At 41.6% G+C, this 16743-nt stretch overlaps 3 protein-coding genes and 1 long non-coding RNA gene across 6 annotated transcripts in view; 3 read left to right on the plus strand and 1 right to left on the minus strand.

Annotated features, from left to right (window-relative positions):
* Nucleotides 1-1336, plus strand: part of LOC138127174 (receptor-type guanylate cyclase Gyc76C-like) — a 104538-nt gene extending 103202 nt beyond the window's left edge. For both annotated transcript variants that reach the window (XM_069043045.1, XM_069043046.1), the window contains one exon: nt 36-1336. In XM_069043045.1, the coding sequence (XP_068899146.1) occupies nt 36-228 (193 nt within the window). In that variant the 3' untranslated portion in view covers nt 229-1336. The remainder of the gene's footprint in view (nt 1-35) is intronic.
* On the minus strand, nt 1305-13753 carry LOC138127176 (malate dehydrogenase, mitochondrial-like). Its single transcript, XM_069043047.1, has 6 exons — nt 13455-13753; nt 13232-13404; nt 13054-13182; nt 12746-13003; nt 12467-12692; nt 1305-1625 (listed from the first exon to the last, which is right to left on the minus strand). The coding sequence occupies exons 1-6, from the start codon at nt 13612-13614 to the stop codon at nt 1396-1398; spliced, it is 1176 nt and encodes a 391-aa protein (XP_068899148.1). The 5' UTR covers nt 13615-13753; the 3' UTR covers nt 1305-1395.
* Nucleotides 5309-6374, plus strand: LOC138127178 (uncharacterized). Its single transcript, XR_011158137.1, has 3 exons — nt 5309-5751; nt 5807-6189; nt 6242-6374. It is a non-coding gene; the product is annotated as an uncharacterized lncRNA (long non-coding RNA).
* Nucleotides 13754-13982: 229 nt separating the features above from the next.
* On the plus strand, nt 13983-15442 carry REG (proteasome regulator gamma). Of its 2 annotated transcripts, none has more exons than XM_069043049.1 (3): nt 13983-14223; nt 14460-14810; nt 14867-15442. In XM_069043049.1, exons 1-3 carry the CDS (start codon nt 14206-14208, stop codon nt 15227-15229), a joined length of 732 nt encoding a protein of 243 aa, XP_068899150.1. In that variant the 5' UTR covers nt 13983-14205; the 3' UTR covers nt 15230-15442. The 2 variants fall into 2 exon arrangements, with proteins under 2 accessions (XP_068899150.1, XP_068899149.1); XM_069043048.1 differs by lacking the exon at nt 13983-14223 and adding an exon at nt 14251-14413.
* Nucleotides 15443-16743: the final 1301 nt, after the last annotated feature.

Raw genomic sequence — 16743 nt, forward strand, 5'->3', positions numbered from 1 at the left:
ACCGAGCGATCGTTGATTGCGGGAGTCGATTGTAGGTGGCGCTCGTTGGAGTCGCTCCCGGCGAGTTGCGACCCCGTGTCGGACGTCCAGAGCAAGAAGAAAGCCTCGCTGAAGAGCTGGCTGGTGGGACTCTTCAACGGGAACGGTCTGAAGGCCAGCAACACGTCGCTCAGGAAAGGCGTGATAAACGATTATAATAACTTAACAGAAAAAGAAAGTATTGTATAGAGCAGTACAATAGGATTAATGTTAGTGTTACTGTCAATTTCAGCCCTAAAACTACCACATTTCGCTGTAAACCTGAACGGAGGAAACTAGTCGAATTATTGTTAAAATAATAATAATCTAAGAAATGCATACTTTGATAATTATACTTTCCAAGTACTGTGAGTGCAACTTGTACGGATCAGATCTGCATACTTCTTGCACCCGACTACTCAGTAACAAAATAGAGAATTATATTTTTTGATGGAAGACGACTTACCGGTATATTTTCTATGCCTTTTGTGACTACTATATTACACATATTGTTGCATTTATATTGGATATCCATTGTGATTTGTGTGGGTGAGAGGCGCAGTCGCGACTTGCTGATTTTTGCCATATTAAGTGTAATCGTTAGGTTTTTATTTGAATCACTGCGTTGTCGACGTCGCGACTGCGCCCTTCACGAGAATTAAGTTATGCAACCTATTCTTAAGGATCAATCTTTAAAAACTGCTTCTTCAAATTAATTCTCCTACTTGTTCCTTTGTGGTAACTCTAATTAGAATTAAATTTATGTGATAGCGTAAATCAAGAGCTATAAATTGGTTGTAGTTTTTATCGATCAAAAGAAAACACAGTTTTAAGTATGTGAGATATAGTTTTAAGAAGTGTTTTATATGTCAACACCTGTTACCATTTTTGCGAATTATAAGTGTATGTAAATGGAAGATTAAAAAGAAATTCTTTAAGAAACCATTGTGATTATATTTTTATAAAGAGATGTTAATTTTATTGCTGCCTAATTGTTTATTCGGAGCAGAGGGACGAGTCGAGGTCTTGGACACTTCCGTGGATAGAGCTGGACAGCATTTAAACCTGAACCAATCTGATGGATCTGACTGTTTTTCTTATTTCGTTAGTTACAAGATGGTACAAGTCAGAATTTTTGTGTTAGAGGCTGTGAATATTATCTTCATGTGTAAATAAATTATGTAAGAACCATATCTTTGCACTATTGATTATATGTGCCATTAACTTATAAAATTTGTGTATATTTGAGGTACCTAAATCTTATGTAAATAGAGTGTTATTGTAGGTATTGTTTGATAATATACTTATTTATTTATTATCCACCTCTTTAATTTTGACTAAAGCACCATCTTTGATGAAAAAAAAATATATTTATGTTCAATTCTTATCTCCTCCCCCAAACATCGACTGCAACTCGCAGTGATCCGGAGGACATCTTGCCGCTTTCGGATTTGGGTCGCAAGGATCACAAAGTGCGTCCTCCATCGGTCGTCCTCCGACAAACTCTCCCTTCTTTATGTCTTCGGCCAACAAGGGTATCGCATTCTCCAGCAGACACATCTCGTAATCGCTCAAATCGGGGATTCCCATGTTTTTCGTGATCCCACCTAAAATCACATTAGACAACCTCAAACTCTCAAGTTTCAGCTTTGACGTTCTCTATAGAACAACAAACTGGAGCAGCAATCTAAAAAGTATAACCTAATTCGAAATAATTAATACCTAATCAAATTACAATTCTAGTCATGATCTATAACTCATTGAGTGAGTTATTGGCGTAAAAGATTTAAGAAGAGTTGTGCGAGTATAAACCTCTGCACTGAGATCACTTAAATTTAGCAACACAATGAACAATGAAAATTTGGAAGTGACAAATGACGCACAGTTGACTGTTTCTCGCTCGCTCGGCTAAACTTGACTCCCGAGCCTGACGATTTTAGCGTGTCGCATGAAACTAATTCACTGCCGTGTGGTGCGCCTAAAGAAGTTTTCACTTCAAAAGTTCCTGACTAGAGAAAAAATACACCAGTCCAAATTATTTCTTCTTCTTTCCAAATCTAAGTTTGGAGTTCTGTGCTGAAAATTTAAGATCATTTCCAAACGTTTCCAGCCCCTGACCATTTTCGCACAGTGAGTGACATTTTCTTTTGTCACTGATTCATTAATTAATACTTTCAATTTTAAATGTGTTTAGTCGTTATCAAGAATGGTTATTTATGCACCAAGGGACGTAAACTGAATGTGACAGATTAAAATTAAACATTACTTTATGATTAAGCCGAGGCAGAACACACACCCATTCCAGTTTTGGTTCTGTGCGCCGTTTTTTTTTACCACGTGGTTTCTAAATAACAAATCAGGGAAGAGCGCTTTAACGCGTTCAACTTGAACGAGCTACCCCACTTCATTATGATACAAACTAATTACAATGTCTCGATCCTAGGAAGCACAGCGCCTGCAACGTGTTGTTAATATTATGTGATTCTGATGGGAATCGATGCTGCATTATTTACGTCTGCACGGATAGATGAAAGGATACAACATCGAACCTCAAGGGCTGTCTCAAAAGTAAAGATAAAAACTTCCTCCACAATTTAATTTTTTACAAAAGAACCTTTCAGGTAAGGAATTATATAACCATTACCTGATACAAATTATAGGAACTCTTGCATAAGCTACTCGTATTTTCGCAAATTTTTTGCCGTTCTCAACTCTCCAAAATAAATACATACAAAGTGTTTATAAAAGAACGTATATCAAGAGTCCTGTGGAATTGTGAGGCTCTATAAATTTATTGTGTCGAGCCGTTGAAGCCACAAATCAGATGTCAACAGTCAAATGTCAAATCTTAGCGTCAGTTGTGAGTTCGAGGTCTTTGTTATTTTGCTTGTGATTTTTTTTTCAGTTCTAATTACTTTTCATCTTACAACAATCATTATTAAAATGTCATTAATGGTCTTACATAACCCACACGGTTTTTTTTTTGCATGTCAATCCCTTTAGTGCTCAAAATTCCAATTACTGCAACCGAGTATTGACATATCTTGTCAAATCAGAAGATGACATTTTCCCTGTCAGGAAGAAGAAACTAATCGCTTCTTTACGCTTTTATTGAAGTTTGATTCCGTAGAACCCTAGAAAATCGAAAACGTTGACTTTTCGTCAATCTGATGCCAAACAAAATGTTTATTGAAGAATTTCGCTTTAGAATTGTCTTGTCAACGTACTTCACATCAGTTCTCTGATGTGCACAAGCGTAGAAATGTTACTTCCTAGGTGACAACACATTTTCATGCTCGGTCTTTTATCTTCATTATAAGCATGGTTGACTCTAGACCTAGTTTTGGGGCTGTATTTCTTTCTGAAGCTCCCAAACGTAGAGATTTCGCAAACTTAGAAACTTTGTGAAAATCAGCAGTTTCCGCATCTTCGTACCTCGTTAACACTTGGTATGTGGTGAATCTCCCAACTCATACTTATTTCTTCAAAGAGCTGAATCTTTTTCGTAAAAAAATCGTGTTCAACTTGTTTCATTTCATACCACGACTAAAGGTAGCCATACACGAGCGGGATTTCCTCAAGTTTCGGCCTGAACAGTCCAAGCCTTGAGGAATTCCCCAACGTGTGTGGCGGCGTCCCTGAGGCCACGGTAAGTGGGAGAGACACAAAAATCCCGAACAAAAATCAATTATTTTTCTGTCTTGAGGCTGGTTTTTTCGAAAATATTTTTTTCTCCCTACCGGGTAGAAATGTAGGCTGTGGATACCTCATTTGAGGTGAGAAAATTCAACTTTCTCGCTAAGGTAAGAAAGTAAATCATGAAATGTTTATGGTAAAACTGTACCAAAATACAAATGTCAAAAGTGTCAAAAGTGAAATAAGTTATTGATAAATGAAAGCCAATTCAATGAAGTAAGTTGGTAGGTCAATCATATAATCTGGAAAATAAACAGATAAGCTAGGTAGGTAGATTACTTTACCCTGTTTATATCAAATTTTCGAACAAACCTCAAATCTTCAAATGCGATGACAAGTTAATTAAACAAATAACACAGCCTACTATTCAATTCTCAAAATTTTCGTTTTAATCACGAATATAACCATCTTTTTTGACTTTTTTCAACAAAGTTGTGCCGGTAGGGAAAAAAATTGTATTCAAACCTTGTTAAGAAAGTGTCCTTGCAGACCTTAGGCACTTACAAACCTCGTCTACGACTCGGTTTATAATCTTTGCCTGCAGTCTGCAAGAAACCACTTTCTTACCTTAGTTTGAAATATACTATTGTCTCCGATTCGAACGAATTTGCCAGTCTCTTGCTGCGCGTATGTGTTGGCAATTACCGTTATCTTCTTTAGCGATAAAGAGGAAGGACCAATGAATTAAGATGTAAATAAATGTATCGTGTTCCATCCTCAAGTAGGTAATTGTGGAAATCTTTGCAAAACCACGAGAACAACCAACAACCACCACCGGTCAACACAGAACTGGTGTGTTGACCTGGAGAAAATCCCGAAGGCCTTTTCCTTGAGGAAAATCCTTTCCGTGTGTGGGCGAGTGTTTGGTAGCGGGTAGAGGAAATCCCCAAGTAAATCCCGGAGGCTTTTTTTTTCCTTGAGGAAATCCCGCTCGTGTATGGCTACCTTAATGAATGTCACAGTATTGGCCTTGCTTTACCCAACTCCACCTAAGACTCTTATGCGAAATCGAATTTTTCTCTTTACTTTTGAGACAGTCTTTATAATTTCCAATAAAAATCATCAATGTCACCTGACCATCGATGATAACTTTGTTGGTTATTAATACGAATTACAGTGCACTGTACTATAAAACGCCCTTACAGAAGTAATTTGTTGTTACAATTGACAACTGACAACAGCAGAAACCCAACAAATCTTTTCTACATTGAAAACAATCAAAACACTTCTAGGAAATTCAATCGTTCAATACCATCTAACACATCTTGCAGTTTTATCCTACCTATTAGACAGCAGTAGATGACACATGATATTAAAATTTCACGGTCCACCACTGCTAATAGTGCTAATCAATCTGATTCCGCCTGTAGGAGCTGCTTCGTTTTACTGGTTGCAGACTTATAAAATTACAACACTTTATATCCTGTCACAATAACCTTTAGCCTGTTATACAGAGTGATCAACAAGAATCCAAATCAGAGCAAGCGTTGCAAATTATCGGTCACGTCGTAGCAAAATCATATGCACATAAGCGGTGAAAACATGGGCGTAGACAATTTATGATCTCAAACGCTATTTAATAAAAAATGATACCTTATGAATTTTAGACGTTGGAATTATAATTGTGCATTTTATTATTATTATAAGATAAGGGAAACAATTTATAAGATTAACAAGGGCAACATTTTACATTTGTAAGAGTAAGTAAATTATCATCTTTATTGCCAAACGCGACGCCACTGGTACGGAGATGCTTCGTTGAAATGTCACATTTCAAAATCCAAGGTTGTTGTTGTTGACAATTTAAGTGATTTAACCTAGAAAACAAATCTTCGATTTCGGCAAAGTTTACAGACGTTTATTGAAGTTGTAAGCAATAATTATCCCAGAATAAGTTGTAAAATGGGTTTTACCATTAAAGAGAAGGCATTTTTATTAGATTATTTTCGAAAGAGGGTGAAACAAGAAAATGAAGACTGGCCTTACTTTGTACCCCCTTACACCGAAGAATTTCAAGCCAGATGTCCGAACCTGATGGTATTGGTTATCAACAAGTTTATCAATGTCTTAAAATTATAGTGCCTAATTTTAGCACATCATAATCCATCATTAAGAAGAAGTCAGGTCAGTCCTTAGTTCAAATTTTAGAAATGGTGCAAAATGTTCGACAAATTATCAAGGAACATCCCTCAACTTTCATAAGGCGTTTAAGACAGCAAGTTAAATTGTGTTATGGCACTTATCAGAAAATTTTTAAGAAGGATATTAATTTGTTTCCCTTTGTGTGTTGCAAGAAATAAAACCCACACATTACCCTAAACAAATTGACAGATTCATAAGGGTTTTTGAAATTATGAGAGGCGAGTTTGATTCTGTCTGGACCACAATGGAGAACATTTTGAGCAGTTTTTGTGAAAACTTATTTTTTGACCTTGGAGTAATTTAAATGTTTTAAACATTGCTAGAAAAATACGAGTAAGTTCTCAATTACCCAAAAATGAGAGAATAATAACTTTTACACTTACAGAAAATAACAAAACAAAGAATTGTGAAAAATAATAATTTTTAAAATTTTGTAACTCAAGATTGTGCCTTATGAAGGAATTTTGTGTAACTGTGTGTTTTTTCCCTAATCAATAATAAATAATAATTAATTATAACTTGCTTTTAAATCTATTGCATTTGACAATCACGCTTACATTTATTGGGTTCTAGCAATCACAAAATAGGCACTTAAAGACTATTGCGTTTTAACAATCCCAAATCTTATCACCAACACCCTAATAGCACGAGAGAGCTTCTTCGTTCATCCGCGAGAGACGAGAGAGTTCTTCCTTCCTCGTCACTCGGTGTGGGGGTAGGAGTAGCGCCAGATTTGAAATGAGGTACAGCACGGCGCTACAGTACCCCCCTCCCAGTGAAAATGCCATTTGAACGAATACGAAATACGAATACGAAAAATTACAAAGTTTTACAAAATTAGATTGACAAATGATAGAAACGGAGAAGGTAACATAAAAGCAACGCTCGCTATCAGTACACTTGCACCATGTCCCCGAATCGTGTCGGAAATTTCACATGACGACCTGATCGTGTTGTGCGGTTCCTCTGCGCGTAGTCTGGGGAATTGTTTGCCCTTGTCCGCTTTGCGTTGGTCCCATGGTCGGTACTGCCGGAACTGGTCGATCCTTGACAGCTCACGCTCTTGTCCCCTGGCAGGTTCTTGGTTGTTGTTTCCAGGTACGCCGGCTTCAACCTGTCTATTGAGACGTTACTGCGTTTGCTTTTGATCTGCAACGAAAAATATTTAGGGTTCCTTGCCAACACTTTGTATGGGCCGTCGTAAGGGGGCTGTAATGGCTTCCTCACGGCGTCGACTCGGACGAATACGTATTTGGCTTGCTGCAGGTCTTTCGGGAGGTAAACTGGGTGCTCGCCGTGTGTCTGTGAAGCCGTATAGGGGATCGCGTTCATCTTCGACCGCAGTTCCTCTACAAAGTGGGGTGTTGGTGCTTGGTTGTCCCTGGAAGCGGGCGTGCTGGTTCGGATCATGTCTCCGGGTAATCGCAATGCAGTGCCGTAGACCAGGTCGGCTGGTGAAGCTTCGAGGTCTTCTTTGACTGTTGTCCGGAGACCTAGCAGTACTAGGGGCAGCGCTTCCGACCAAGAGGCTTGATGGCACATCAACGCTGCTTTCAGGGATCTGTGAAACCGTTCCACTGTACCCTTGCTTTGTGGGTGATAGGCAGTTGTTTGGATGTGGTGTGTGCCTATGAGTTCTGTCAGAGTTCGGAATAGAGCTGACGTGAATTGTGTTCCTCTGTCTGTAACGATTCTGGCTGGGGCACCGAACCTGCTCATCCAAGTGGTGATGAATGCCCTGGCGCACGTTTCGGCGCTTATGTCGCTGATCGCCACTGCTTCTGGCCATCTCGTGAACCGGTCCACCATCGTCAGTAGGTACTCTTTTCCATTTGAGTGAGTGAGAGGACCGACAATGTCTAGGTGTACATGGCTGAAGCGTGCATCTGGTTGACTGAAGGTGCCGATTGGGGTTTTTGTGTGGCGCTGGACCTTGGACCTCTGACACTGAAGGCACGTCTTTACCCAGGATGCGGTGTCTCTCTTCATATTTGGCCAAAAGTAATTTTTGGTGATTTGTTTCGTCATACTCCTGACCCCCGGATGAGCCAAGTTGTGTACCTTGTCGAAGACGAGTCGTCTGAATGGTCTAGGTACATAGAGGCGGTTTCCATGTGTCGTTTCGTACCAGAGGGTTTTCTCTGACAGCGGAATGGGCAACTGTACAAAGGTGAACTTGCCTTCTGTTTTTAGGGCCTGGAGTTGTTCGTCATGCTCTTGTGCTTCAGCTAATGCATCCCCAGTGAAGTTGCATGATTGGACCGCTTGTATTCTCGACAACGTGTCCGCTGGAGTGTTCTCTTCCCCACTGATGTGCCTGATGTTCGTGGAGAATTGGGAGATTACATCCAGCTGTCTAGCTTGTCGTGGAGTACACTGGTCTGTTTTTTTCTGAAAGGCATAAATTAAGGGTTTGTGGTCACTGAAGATTGTGAAATTGCGACCCTCTAGGAAGTGTCGGAAGTGTAATATGGTTTGATAAATCGCCAAAAGTTCTCGATCGTAGGCGCTGTACTTTTTTTCGGTACCGGTGAGCTTCCTTGAGAAGAATGCTATTGGCTTTTGCTGTCCCTCTTCGAGCTGTTGCAGTACTCCGCCGATTGCCCAGTCCGAAGCGTCTGTCGCGATGCTGAGAGGGTTGCTGTGGCTGGGGTATGTTAACCTGGCTGCTTGCATCAAATCCTCTTTGCACTTCTCAAAAGCTGTTTTTGTCTCTTCCGTTGGTTCGATCGGGACCTCTCGTCGTGTGCAGCCGTTCAGGAGGGCGTTTAAGGGTGCTTGGGTTTTTGCTGCTTGTGGGATCCACCTCCGATAGTAATTCACCATGCCCAAGAAACGTTGCAATTGTTTCGATGTCGTTGGGAACGTCAAGTTGCAGATGGCCTCGACCTTGTCTGGTAATGGTTCTACGCCTTCTGACGTGACCTTGACCCCCAAGAAGCTGATCTCTGCGGCCCCAAAAGTGCATTTTTTTGGATTTATTACCACGTTATGGCGATGAAGTCTTTCTAGTACTTGTTTGAGATGACGGAGGTGTTCTTCTTCTGTGTGGGACGCTACTAAAATGTCGTCTATGTAGACGTACACAAAATCTAATCCCTGAAACAGTTCATTCATAAACCTTTGGAACGTCTGGGCTGCGTTCCGGAGACCAAATGGTGTACGGGTAAACTCAAATAACCCGAATGGTGTAGTTACTGCTGTTTTTGGTTGGTCGGCTGGGTTAACCGGAACTTGGTAATAGGCTCTTACCAGATCGATGGTGGAGAAAATGGTTCTGCCTCGGAGGTGTTGGCTGAAGTCTTGTATGTGTGGGATCGGGTACCGATCAGGTACAGTTTGGGCGTTGAGCGTCCGGAAATCTCCACATGCTCTCCAAGTTTTGTCAGCTTTTTGCACCAAGTGGAGTGGGCTGGCCCACGGCGATGAGGAAGGTTTGATGATGCCTTGTCGCTGGAGATTTTCGAATTCTTTTTTGGCCAGCTGGTATTTCTCCGGGGGCAACCTCCTCGGTCTATGGTGTGCTGGAGGACCTTTTGTTTCAATGTAATGCAGGACTGTGTGATGCGGTTCGGTTGGCACGTTTGACGACCTGAGTACGTTGGGGAACTGCCGCAGCAGTTGTTGGTACGCGTCAGCTGCATTCGTAAACACTGCCCGTATTGTCTGTGGATTTGTTTGTTTTAGGGGGCACTGCACTGCTAGCCACGTTTCCGAGTCGATTAACCTTTTACCACTGATGTCCACTATTAATTTGAAACTGTCTAAAAAGTCTGCTCCGAGGATGGCGTCTGTCACGTCTGCGATTAAAAACGTCCACGTGAATTCTCGTCTTAAGCCGATATTCAGACGAAGCAGTCTTTCACCTAGCACTTTAATACCGGATCCGCTTGCCGTTTGCAGGTTGAAACGCGGAACGTAACGTTTCTGGTCTCTGAACTTCGCGGGCAAAATGCTGAAATCCGCCCCCGTATCCACCAAAAAATGTATCTTTGACTGTTTGTCACTTACATAGAGGCGACGGGCTGTACACCGTGTGGCAGGAGCTGACTTTACTCCTGCCCCGACGTGGCGTTTTTTGGATACGCGCAGGGGTCCTTGCATTGCCGTGCTCGGTCTCCGAATTTGTAGTGATACCAACAGTATTTGCCAGTGTCCGTGTCGGGGGCTCCTCGGCTGCGCCCTCTGCTTCGTTCCCGCTCGTGACGTTGGTTGCCTAGCTGCTTCAATTGTTGCTCCATCTTCTCCAACCTCCGCATGACCGCCCCTAGAGTGGCGCCCTCTGACGTTGATGTGGACTGGCCTTGCGGGGTGGACGGCGTGTTGCGTGTGGTGGCTGCAATGGCGGCCGTCGGGGTGGCTTCCAAGATTTTGTCCGCCACCATAGCTACCTGGTCGAGGTCGATCCCCGTCACCGCTACGAGGATGGGTTGTATGCTGCTGGGCATTTGCTGCAGGAACAACTCCCGCAAAACGGATTCGTTAACGTACTGCGTGTCCGTCACCAGAGTCCTCATGTGCCTGAGAAGTTGCGAGGGTTTCCGGGTGCCCAACTCCTGTCCCGATAGGAGTTGCTTCAGCTTCTGGGTCTCCGTTAGCGTCGTCCTGCTCAAAATCTCGGCCTTCAACCTGCTGTACGGGGCGTCCGCATCCGGTTTGAGTATGAGGTCGGCTACTTCTCCGGCGATGTCTGGACCGAGCGCGGCGACCACGTGGCTGAACTTCGTGTCCTCCTTTGTGATTTTGGGTGTCGCCAGGTTGAATTTGGCCTCCACCATGGCGAACCAAAGCTCCGGCTTATGCGTCCAGCACGGAGGTAGCGTCAGCTGCGAGGCGGCGACTTGGGGCTCGTTCGCGTCACTTCCGCCCGGCATTTTGGCGTTGCTAGATGTCGGCGTGATCACGTCGGGGTCACCAATATTGCATTTGACAATCACGCTTACATTTATTGGGTTCTAGCAATCACAAAATAGGCACTTAAAGACTATTGCGTTTTAACAATCCCAAATCTTATCACCAACACCCTAATAGCACGAGAGAGCTTCTTCGTTCATCCGCGAGAGACGAGAGAGTTCTTCCTTCCTCGTCACTCGGTGTGGGGGTAGGAGTAGCGCCAGATTTGAAATGAGGTACAGCACGGCGCTACAAATCTATTATTCATGCATTACAAAAAATTTATAAAGGCAATTAATAATAGATTTTTGAGAGGTAGGCAACCAACAAAACGAGTGTTTACAGCAAGTAAATAAAAGCGGCTGATCCATGATAGAAATACGTTTCGATAAAACAAAAGATGAGGTAGCACTCTTGATTTGGTTTCTTGTTGATCCCCTGTTCCAGTCTGAAGGGATTTACAAAGTAGAATGCCTGTGCGGGAAATGCTACATCGGACAAACAGGACGTTCAATACAATGTCGATTAAAGGAACATAGTAGGGCCATCAAGCAGTATGATAAGGAGAAATCAGCATTGGCGGAACACAAATTCGAAGATGGAGACCACACGTTCGACCTTGAAAAAACAGTAGTTCTGGCTAAAACATCCAAATACCATCAAAGATTAATAAGGGAAGCAATCGAGATTAGAAAAAATCCAAATAATTTCAACAGAGACCAAGGGGTTGAGCTTTCTAGCACGTGGAATTCCGTCATTCGACCATGTACGCACCCCCCCACTAACTTCAGTCACCGAGCCACGCCTACCACCCCCACCACCAATCCCACGGGGACCACTCCCACCACCAACCATATAAATAGCCCAACACGGAATAGACCACACCAGTTTATTTACAAGCTCCGAAGAAGATAGCAGCATGGCTATTGAAACGTCAGCTACCCAGCAATCCAGACGACCGCGGCACAACCCGGAAAACAATAACCCTCTTGTTGATCACTCTGTATTTTTATTCCGAAAGCGGTACGGCTTGGTCATAACACATAACTGCTCTCCCTGACCACCCACTACTGACAAAATATATAAATATTACATAAAACGATTATTAAACAATGCTCTAACTCGTTAAAACGAGACTTTTAACCTAAACAAAGAAAACTTAATTGAGAGCATGCAAATAGAACCAATCTAAAGTACGACTTTCATAAACCCTTTAGTAGAGTAGAAACACCTAAAAAAGGAGACAAAAAAACTGGAACCGTATGGTAGGCAGATGGCTCCAAGGCTGTTCGGAGTACTGGAGCGGGACTGTACAAGGAAAGAGCGGGAGTTGGCGTGAACATTAACCTGAACTGTCACGCTTCAGTGTTCCCAACTAAAATAACGGCGATCACCGCTTGTGCACAGGTCAGAGTAACTATAGGAATAGGAGGATCCATATCAGGAACAGGAACGATGCATTAAAAGCTCTGGAAAACACAATGCCTCAATCCAGAGCTGTTCAAGAATGACTTGATGCACTAGAGTGGAGACCAGAAGGACATGAAAGAGGAGATTACTTTGCGAAAAAGGGGTCTGACAGAGTTCTAATGGAACCAGAATCCACCTGCTTCTTTGGAACCAACATTTATACCTACTTCGAAACCGTAGCAATCTTAATACGTTGACACGATCAACTACATCCTCGATTTTGGATTTTAGGCAATTTAACTCATACCTGGGCCTAGCAGCAAAGGTGTCACCATATACTTGACTTGTGGATGAACGCAGGACTTGACATACGCGCACTCGATTATATCATTCTGCCCTCTCAGAGCTTTCACCAGAGAAATAACGAAGCGTGCAGTAGCGAAAGCGTTGGACAAGTAAGCACCATCAGATCGCACTTTCAGTAAATTATCATTGGCTTGTCTCACACTAGTCGTTATATCTTCCAGTTCGTCCTGCAAAAAGGAAATTATTTCCGCCCTCTACTCCACATCTGTCCTAATCGTACATTTGTCAGTTCATTACAAGGAGTAGCTTTAGATAACACCGGTACTATGGTTTTCTCAGTGTGACCTCCCACCATCGGTACCACAACACACTCCGGTTCCAGACCGAGAACCTCAGCGACGAATCTGTTTGCTCTGACAACGTCGATTGTTGTAATCCCGAAAACTGCATACGGGTTGTAGTGACCGTGTTTTTTCATGATTTCGCTAAACATGGGAACCATGCTGTTGACGGGTTCTGTTGCAATAGCTATAAGAGACTAGCGCAAGCTTTTTAATAAAATAAATCTTCCCGTATTGTTGTTATTACTTTGGAAGAGAACTTAGCAATGTGAGTGGCGAGGTCTTTCACAACGGGGGCATTTCTGTCGAATATACCACTATAGCTGTGAGTGTCGGTCTGTTGCGCGTTGGCAAGAATAACAACTATGTTTGATTTCTGAATAATCAACAATTAATGCGACTTTAAAAAAAAAGTTGTGTCTTACGCTAAGTGCTTGCTGAATGTCTTTGGTACCATAGTACGACCTGACTATACATTTGGTGTCAATGTAGTTCAAGTCAGTGGCAAAACCTTCCAAAGTTCTGGTGTCATACAGAGACAACTCGTCAATAAGTGGAGACTGTTTCAGCATCAGTGAAACTGCTTTCCCCATGTTTCCTAGTAGACAAAAAAATTGAAAAAATGCCCGGACAGTACATTCCAATCACCTCCAGCCCCAAGAATTGTCACTTTCATCATATTGGTACTGCTGTACTGCCTCGAACATGTTTTCGTCAGTTTTGACCCAGCGAAAAGCGCTGCAAGTTTGCGCTGGCTCGCGTAATTTCGCACCCCTCTACAAAACAATTTACCCACAACTTTATCCATCGCACTTACACTACACAATTTACGCAATAACAATTTGTTTTTCACTTTGAATGTGTTGTCAAAAAAATTACCCAAAACTGCCTACTTTTTGGAGTTGACAATGCGACGTAACTGTCAATTCGACTCGTGCGGAAAATTAGATTATGTTTGAACTTACCATATTAGAGTAGAGAATCAAGTAGAACCGTCCGAAACTGGTCAATTTGCGGTTTTTCTTGGAATAATGACGAACATGTTCAAACGTGCGAGTTGGGAACGCCGTCAACGCGAGTGCTGCCAACGTGACGGATCACGATGGAAAATTTTAATCGTCATCGATGGCACATTCTGGAACAGGAGTATATTTGTCACGTTATCTTTCGTCGTGATTTAGTCTGGAAATAATTTGTTTCAGGAAGAGACTTTTGTTTTCAGCTTGGTTATTATTTTTAAGTGACAGTTGAGAGATCGCGTCCTGTGATTACCTGGTGCTCTGGTCCTTTCTTTGGTTGGCCATTTGCACAACATTTAGGTTAAGTCAAATACAGTGAACAATTTAAAACTAATTTCTACTCTTAACTTGAATCGGCAAAATATTCGTCGTTTTATATTATGGCAGATGCTAAGAAGGTAGGTGTGCGGTCGGTCGTGAAAGCGTTGGCGTTCGAGCATAGTTCTCGTGTGAAATCAGCATGTTTTTCTGACAGTTTTCCTTTCTTGGAATCGCTTGACAAAACCTTTCAAAATTTGTAGCGAAATCATGCCATCATCATGCACCATTTCAGTCGACGGTTGGGAGACCGAGGCAGAATACACCCAGGTCCCCCCATCTGTCAATAATGCCAATGATAATCCTCGTTTCGCAGGTCCTAGAATATAAAGACAGCCTGAAAAAAGAAGCCGAAGAACTACTCCTGAAGGGATTTCCCGCGACTATAGTCAAATTGAACGCTTTGCTAGAGACTCCACAGTTCAAAAACAGACGATTCGTCGATGTGCACCAAGACTTGAACATCCCGGTTCCAGACCCGATTTTGCTCAACAGCCACACCGACTTGCCCCCTGCAAAGAAGGCCAAATACGACAACAGCATATCGCAAGATGGAACGAAAGTGATGATCCTTCCGAGCGGTTCGGTGCCCACCAACAAGCACCTGGTGGAGCTGGTGGAATCCGTCAAACCTCACATTCGGAAGCTCGTCGAGGATTCCAACACAGTAATGCGCTTCTTGCCCCGATTTTGTTGGTATTGACGTGTACACTTTCGTTGCAGATGAAGATGTGGATTTCGTTCATGATTCCGAAAATAGAGGACGGCAACAACTTCGGCGTCTCCATCCAGGAGGACACTCTGGCCGAGGTGCAGTCGGTGGAGTCCGAAGCGGCCGCTTTCTTCGACCAAATATCGCGGTACTTCATCTCCAGGGCTAAAGTAATCTCCAAAGTTGCCAAGTACCCCCACATAGAGGACTACCGAAGGGCCGTGCAGGAGCTCGATGAGAAGGAGTATCTCAGTTTATGGTTGGTAATGTGTGAAATCAGAAACCGATATTGTGCCCTACATGATATTGTTGTGAAAAATCTGGACAAAATCAAGAAGCCTCGTTCCACCAATGCTACAGAATCTTTGTATTAAAAGCTACTAACATATGAATAAAAAATAATTTCATTCGTATACTGTAATTGATTCTTTTTTTCTATATTTTAGTTTGTGAATGTGCAGTGTGACAATTTATGAGTATTATCATACGAATATTTTCATAATAAATAGTTGTAATTTCTTTGATATAATTAAGGGTTTTTGTAGTGACACTTAGCAGTTGAGACATTAAAGCTGTTGGGATTTGTATTTTTTATTTTATTTATTTATCAAAACCCAACAGTACAAAATTGTATGGTTTAGGCGAACAGCGACATCTTTGTAGTACTCCAATTTTTGAAGAGAATGGAATTTGCTGAGTAAGGATGTTGACTACAACAGCTTGCGTTTTAGCAAGTACGACAATAAATCAAATAAAAATAGATCTAAACAGTTTACAGTTAAATAAAATAGAAAGTTAATTTTATCTAGACAATGAAATAGCCAAAGAGTGTATCACGTTGTAAAAAGAATGCTGCTGATGATGTCATGTCTGTCATTACATTGCTAAATTGAATTGGAGTTCAACAAGGATCACTTTTAAATTCCCTAAAATCTGAAGCCAAGAAGGGTCAGGTGTAGAGCTTTTGTGCGCTATTTTGAACTGAATGTTGGAACGACGTTTAGATAAATAAACAGTGTAGTTCCTTTTGTGATACATTTAATAAAATATTCTTTTAACAGTCTGTAAAGAATTATCCTTTTTCCTGCAACTCCCCAACTCCGCCATAATTGTAGCTATTTTGCTGCCTCTTTCGGTCTTTCGTTTGAAATAGTTAGGTACGTGTCTAAAAGCCACTATTAGCATATTTCTAGGTTAAGTTCCAAGTGCTAAGCCTCAATTGACATATTGTTATTTTTACAACAATTTATACCGTGCGATGAACTATTATTTAAATCAAAGAAGGCTTTGAAATTATGGCCGTACGTCGACAGATGTCTGTAAATCACGGAAGTGTTGCTGGTTGCATATACCTGCTTCAATTTAACTTTGGAAATTTTTGCCGAAAATCGGTAAAATAGGCAACAGCACTGTGTGTCCATTCTTCCTTATTGAAAACAGTGAAAACACCATTACGTTTCAATGATTTTATGTTCTAAAGTAAAAACCATTTTTGCGTTAAAATTTTATTCATAGTGACAGTTGTTTGACGTTTATTAGTTGAGTTAGCAAAGATACGTAAAATTTGATGACACTGTCAAAGTCATAGGCGCCCCTTATCTAAGTAATTGTTGATCGCACCGTACTACTAACAGTTACAAAAAATTTCAACTTATTAGAGCCATTAGAAATCAGTGAAAAATTCATCGCATCCAACCTGGGTTTTTCGTTTGGCCCCAAGTTGGTTGCATAAAGAGCACTCGCCATTTTCGAACTTTTGAGGCTAAAAATATTATTGTGGTTATTATATGGTAGGTACTATTGCGGGCAAAAAAAGTGGGACATCAAATTTCTGTCAGTTTTGAAAAATTCGATGTAGTTCAAGCTTTATTGTCATTTTTTTGACACT

The sequence above is a fragment of the Tenebrio molitor genome, chromosome 3 (genome assembly GCF_963966145.1).
Source record: "Tenebrio molitor chromosome 3, icTenMoli1.1, whole genome shotgun sequence".
In the NCBI taxonomy this organism is placed as follows: domain Eukaryota; kingdom Metazoa; phylum Arthropoda; class Insecta; order Coleoptera; family Tenebrionidae; genus Tenebrio; species Tenebrio molitor.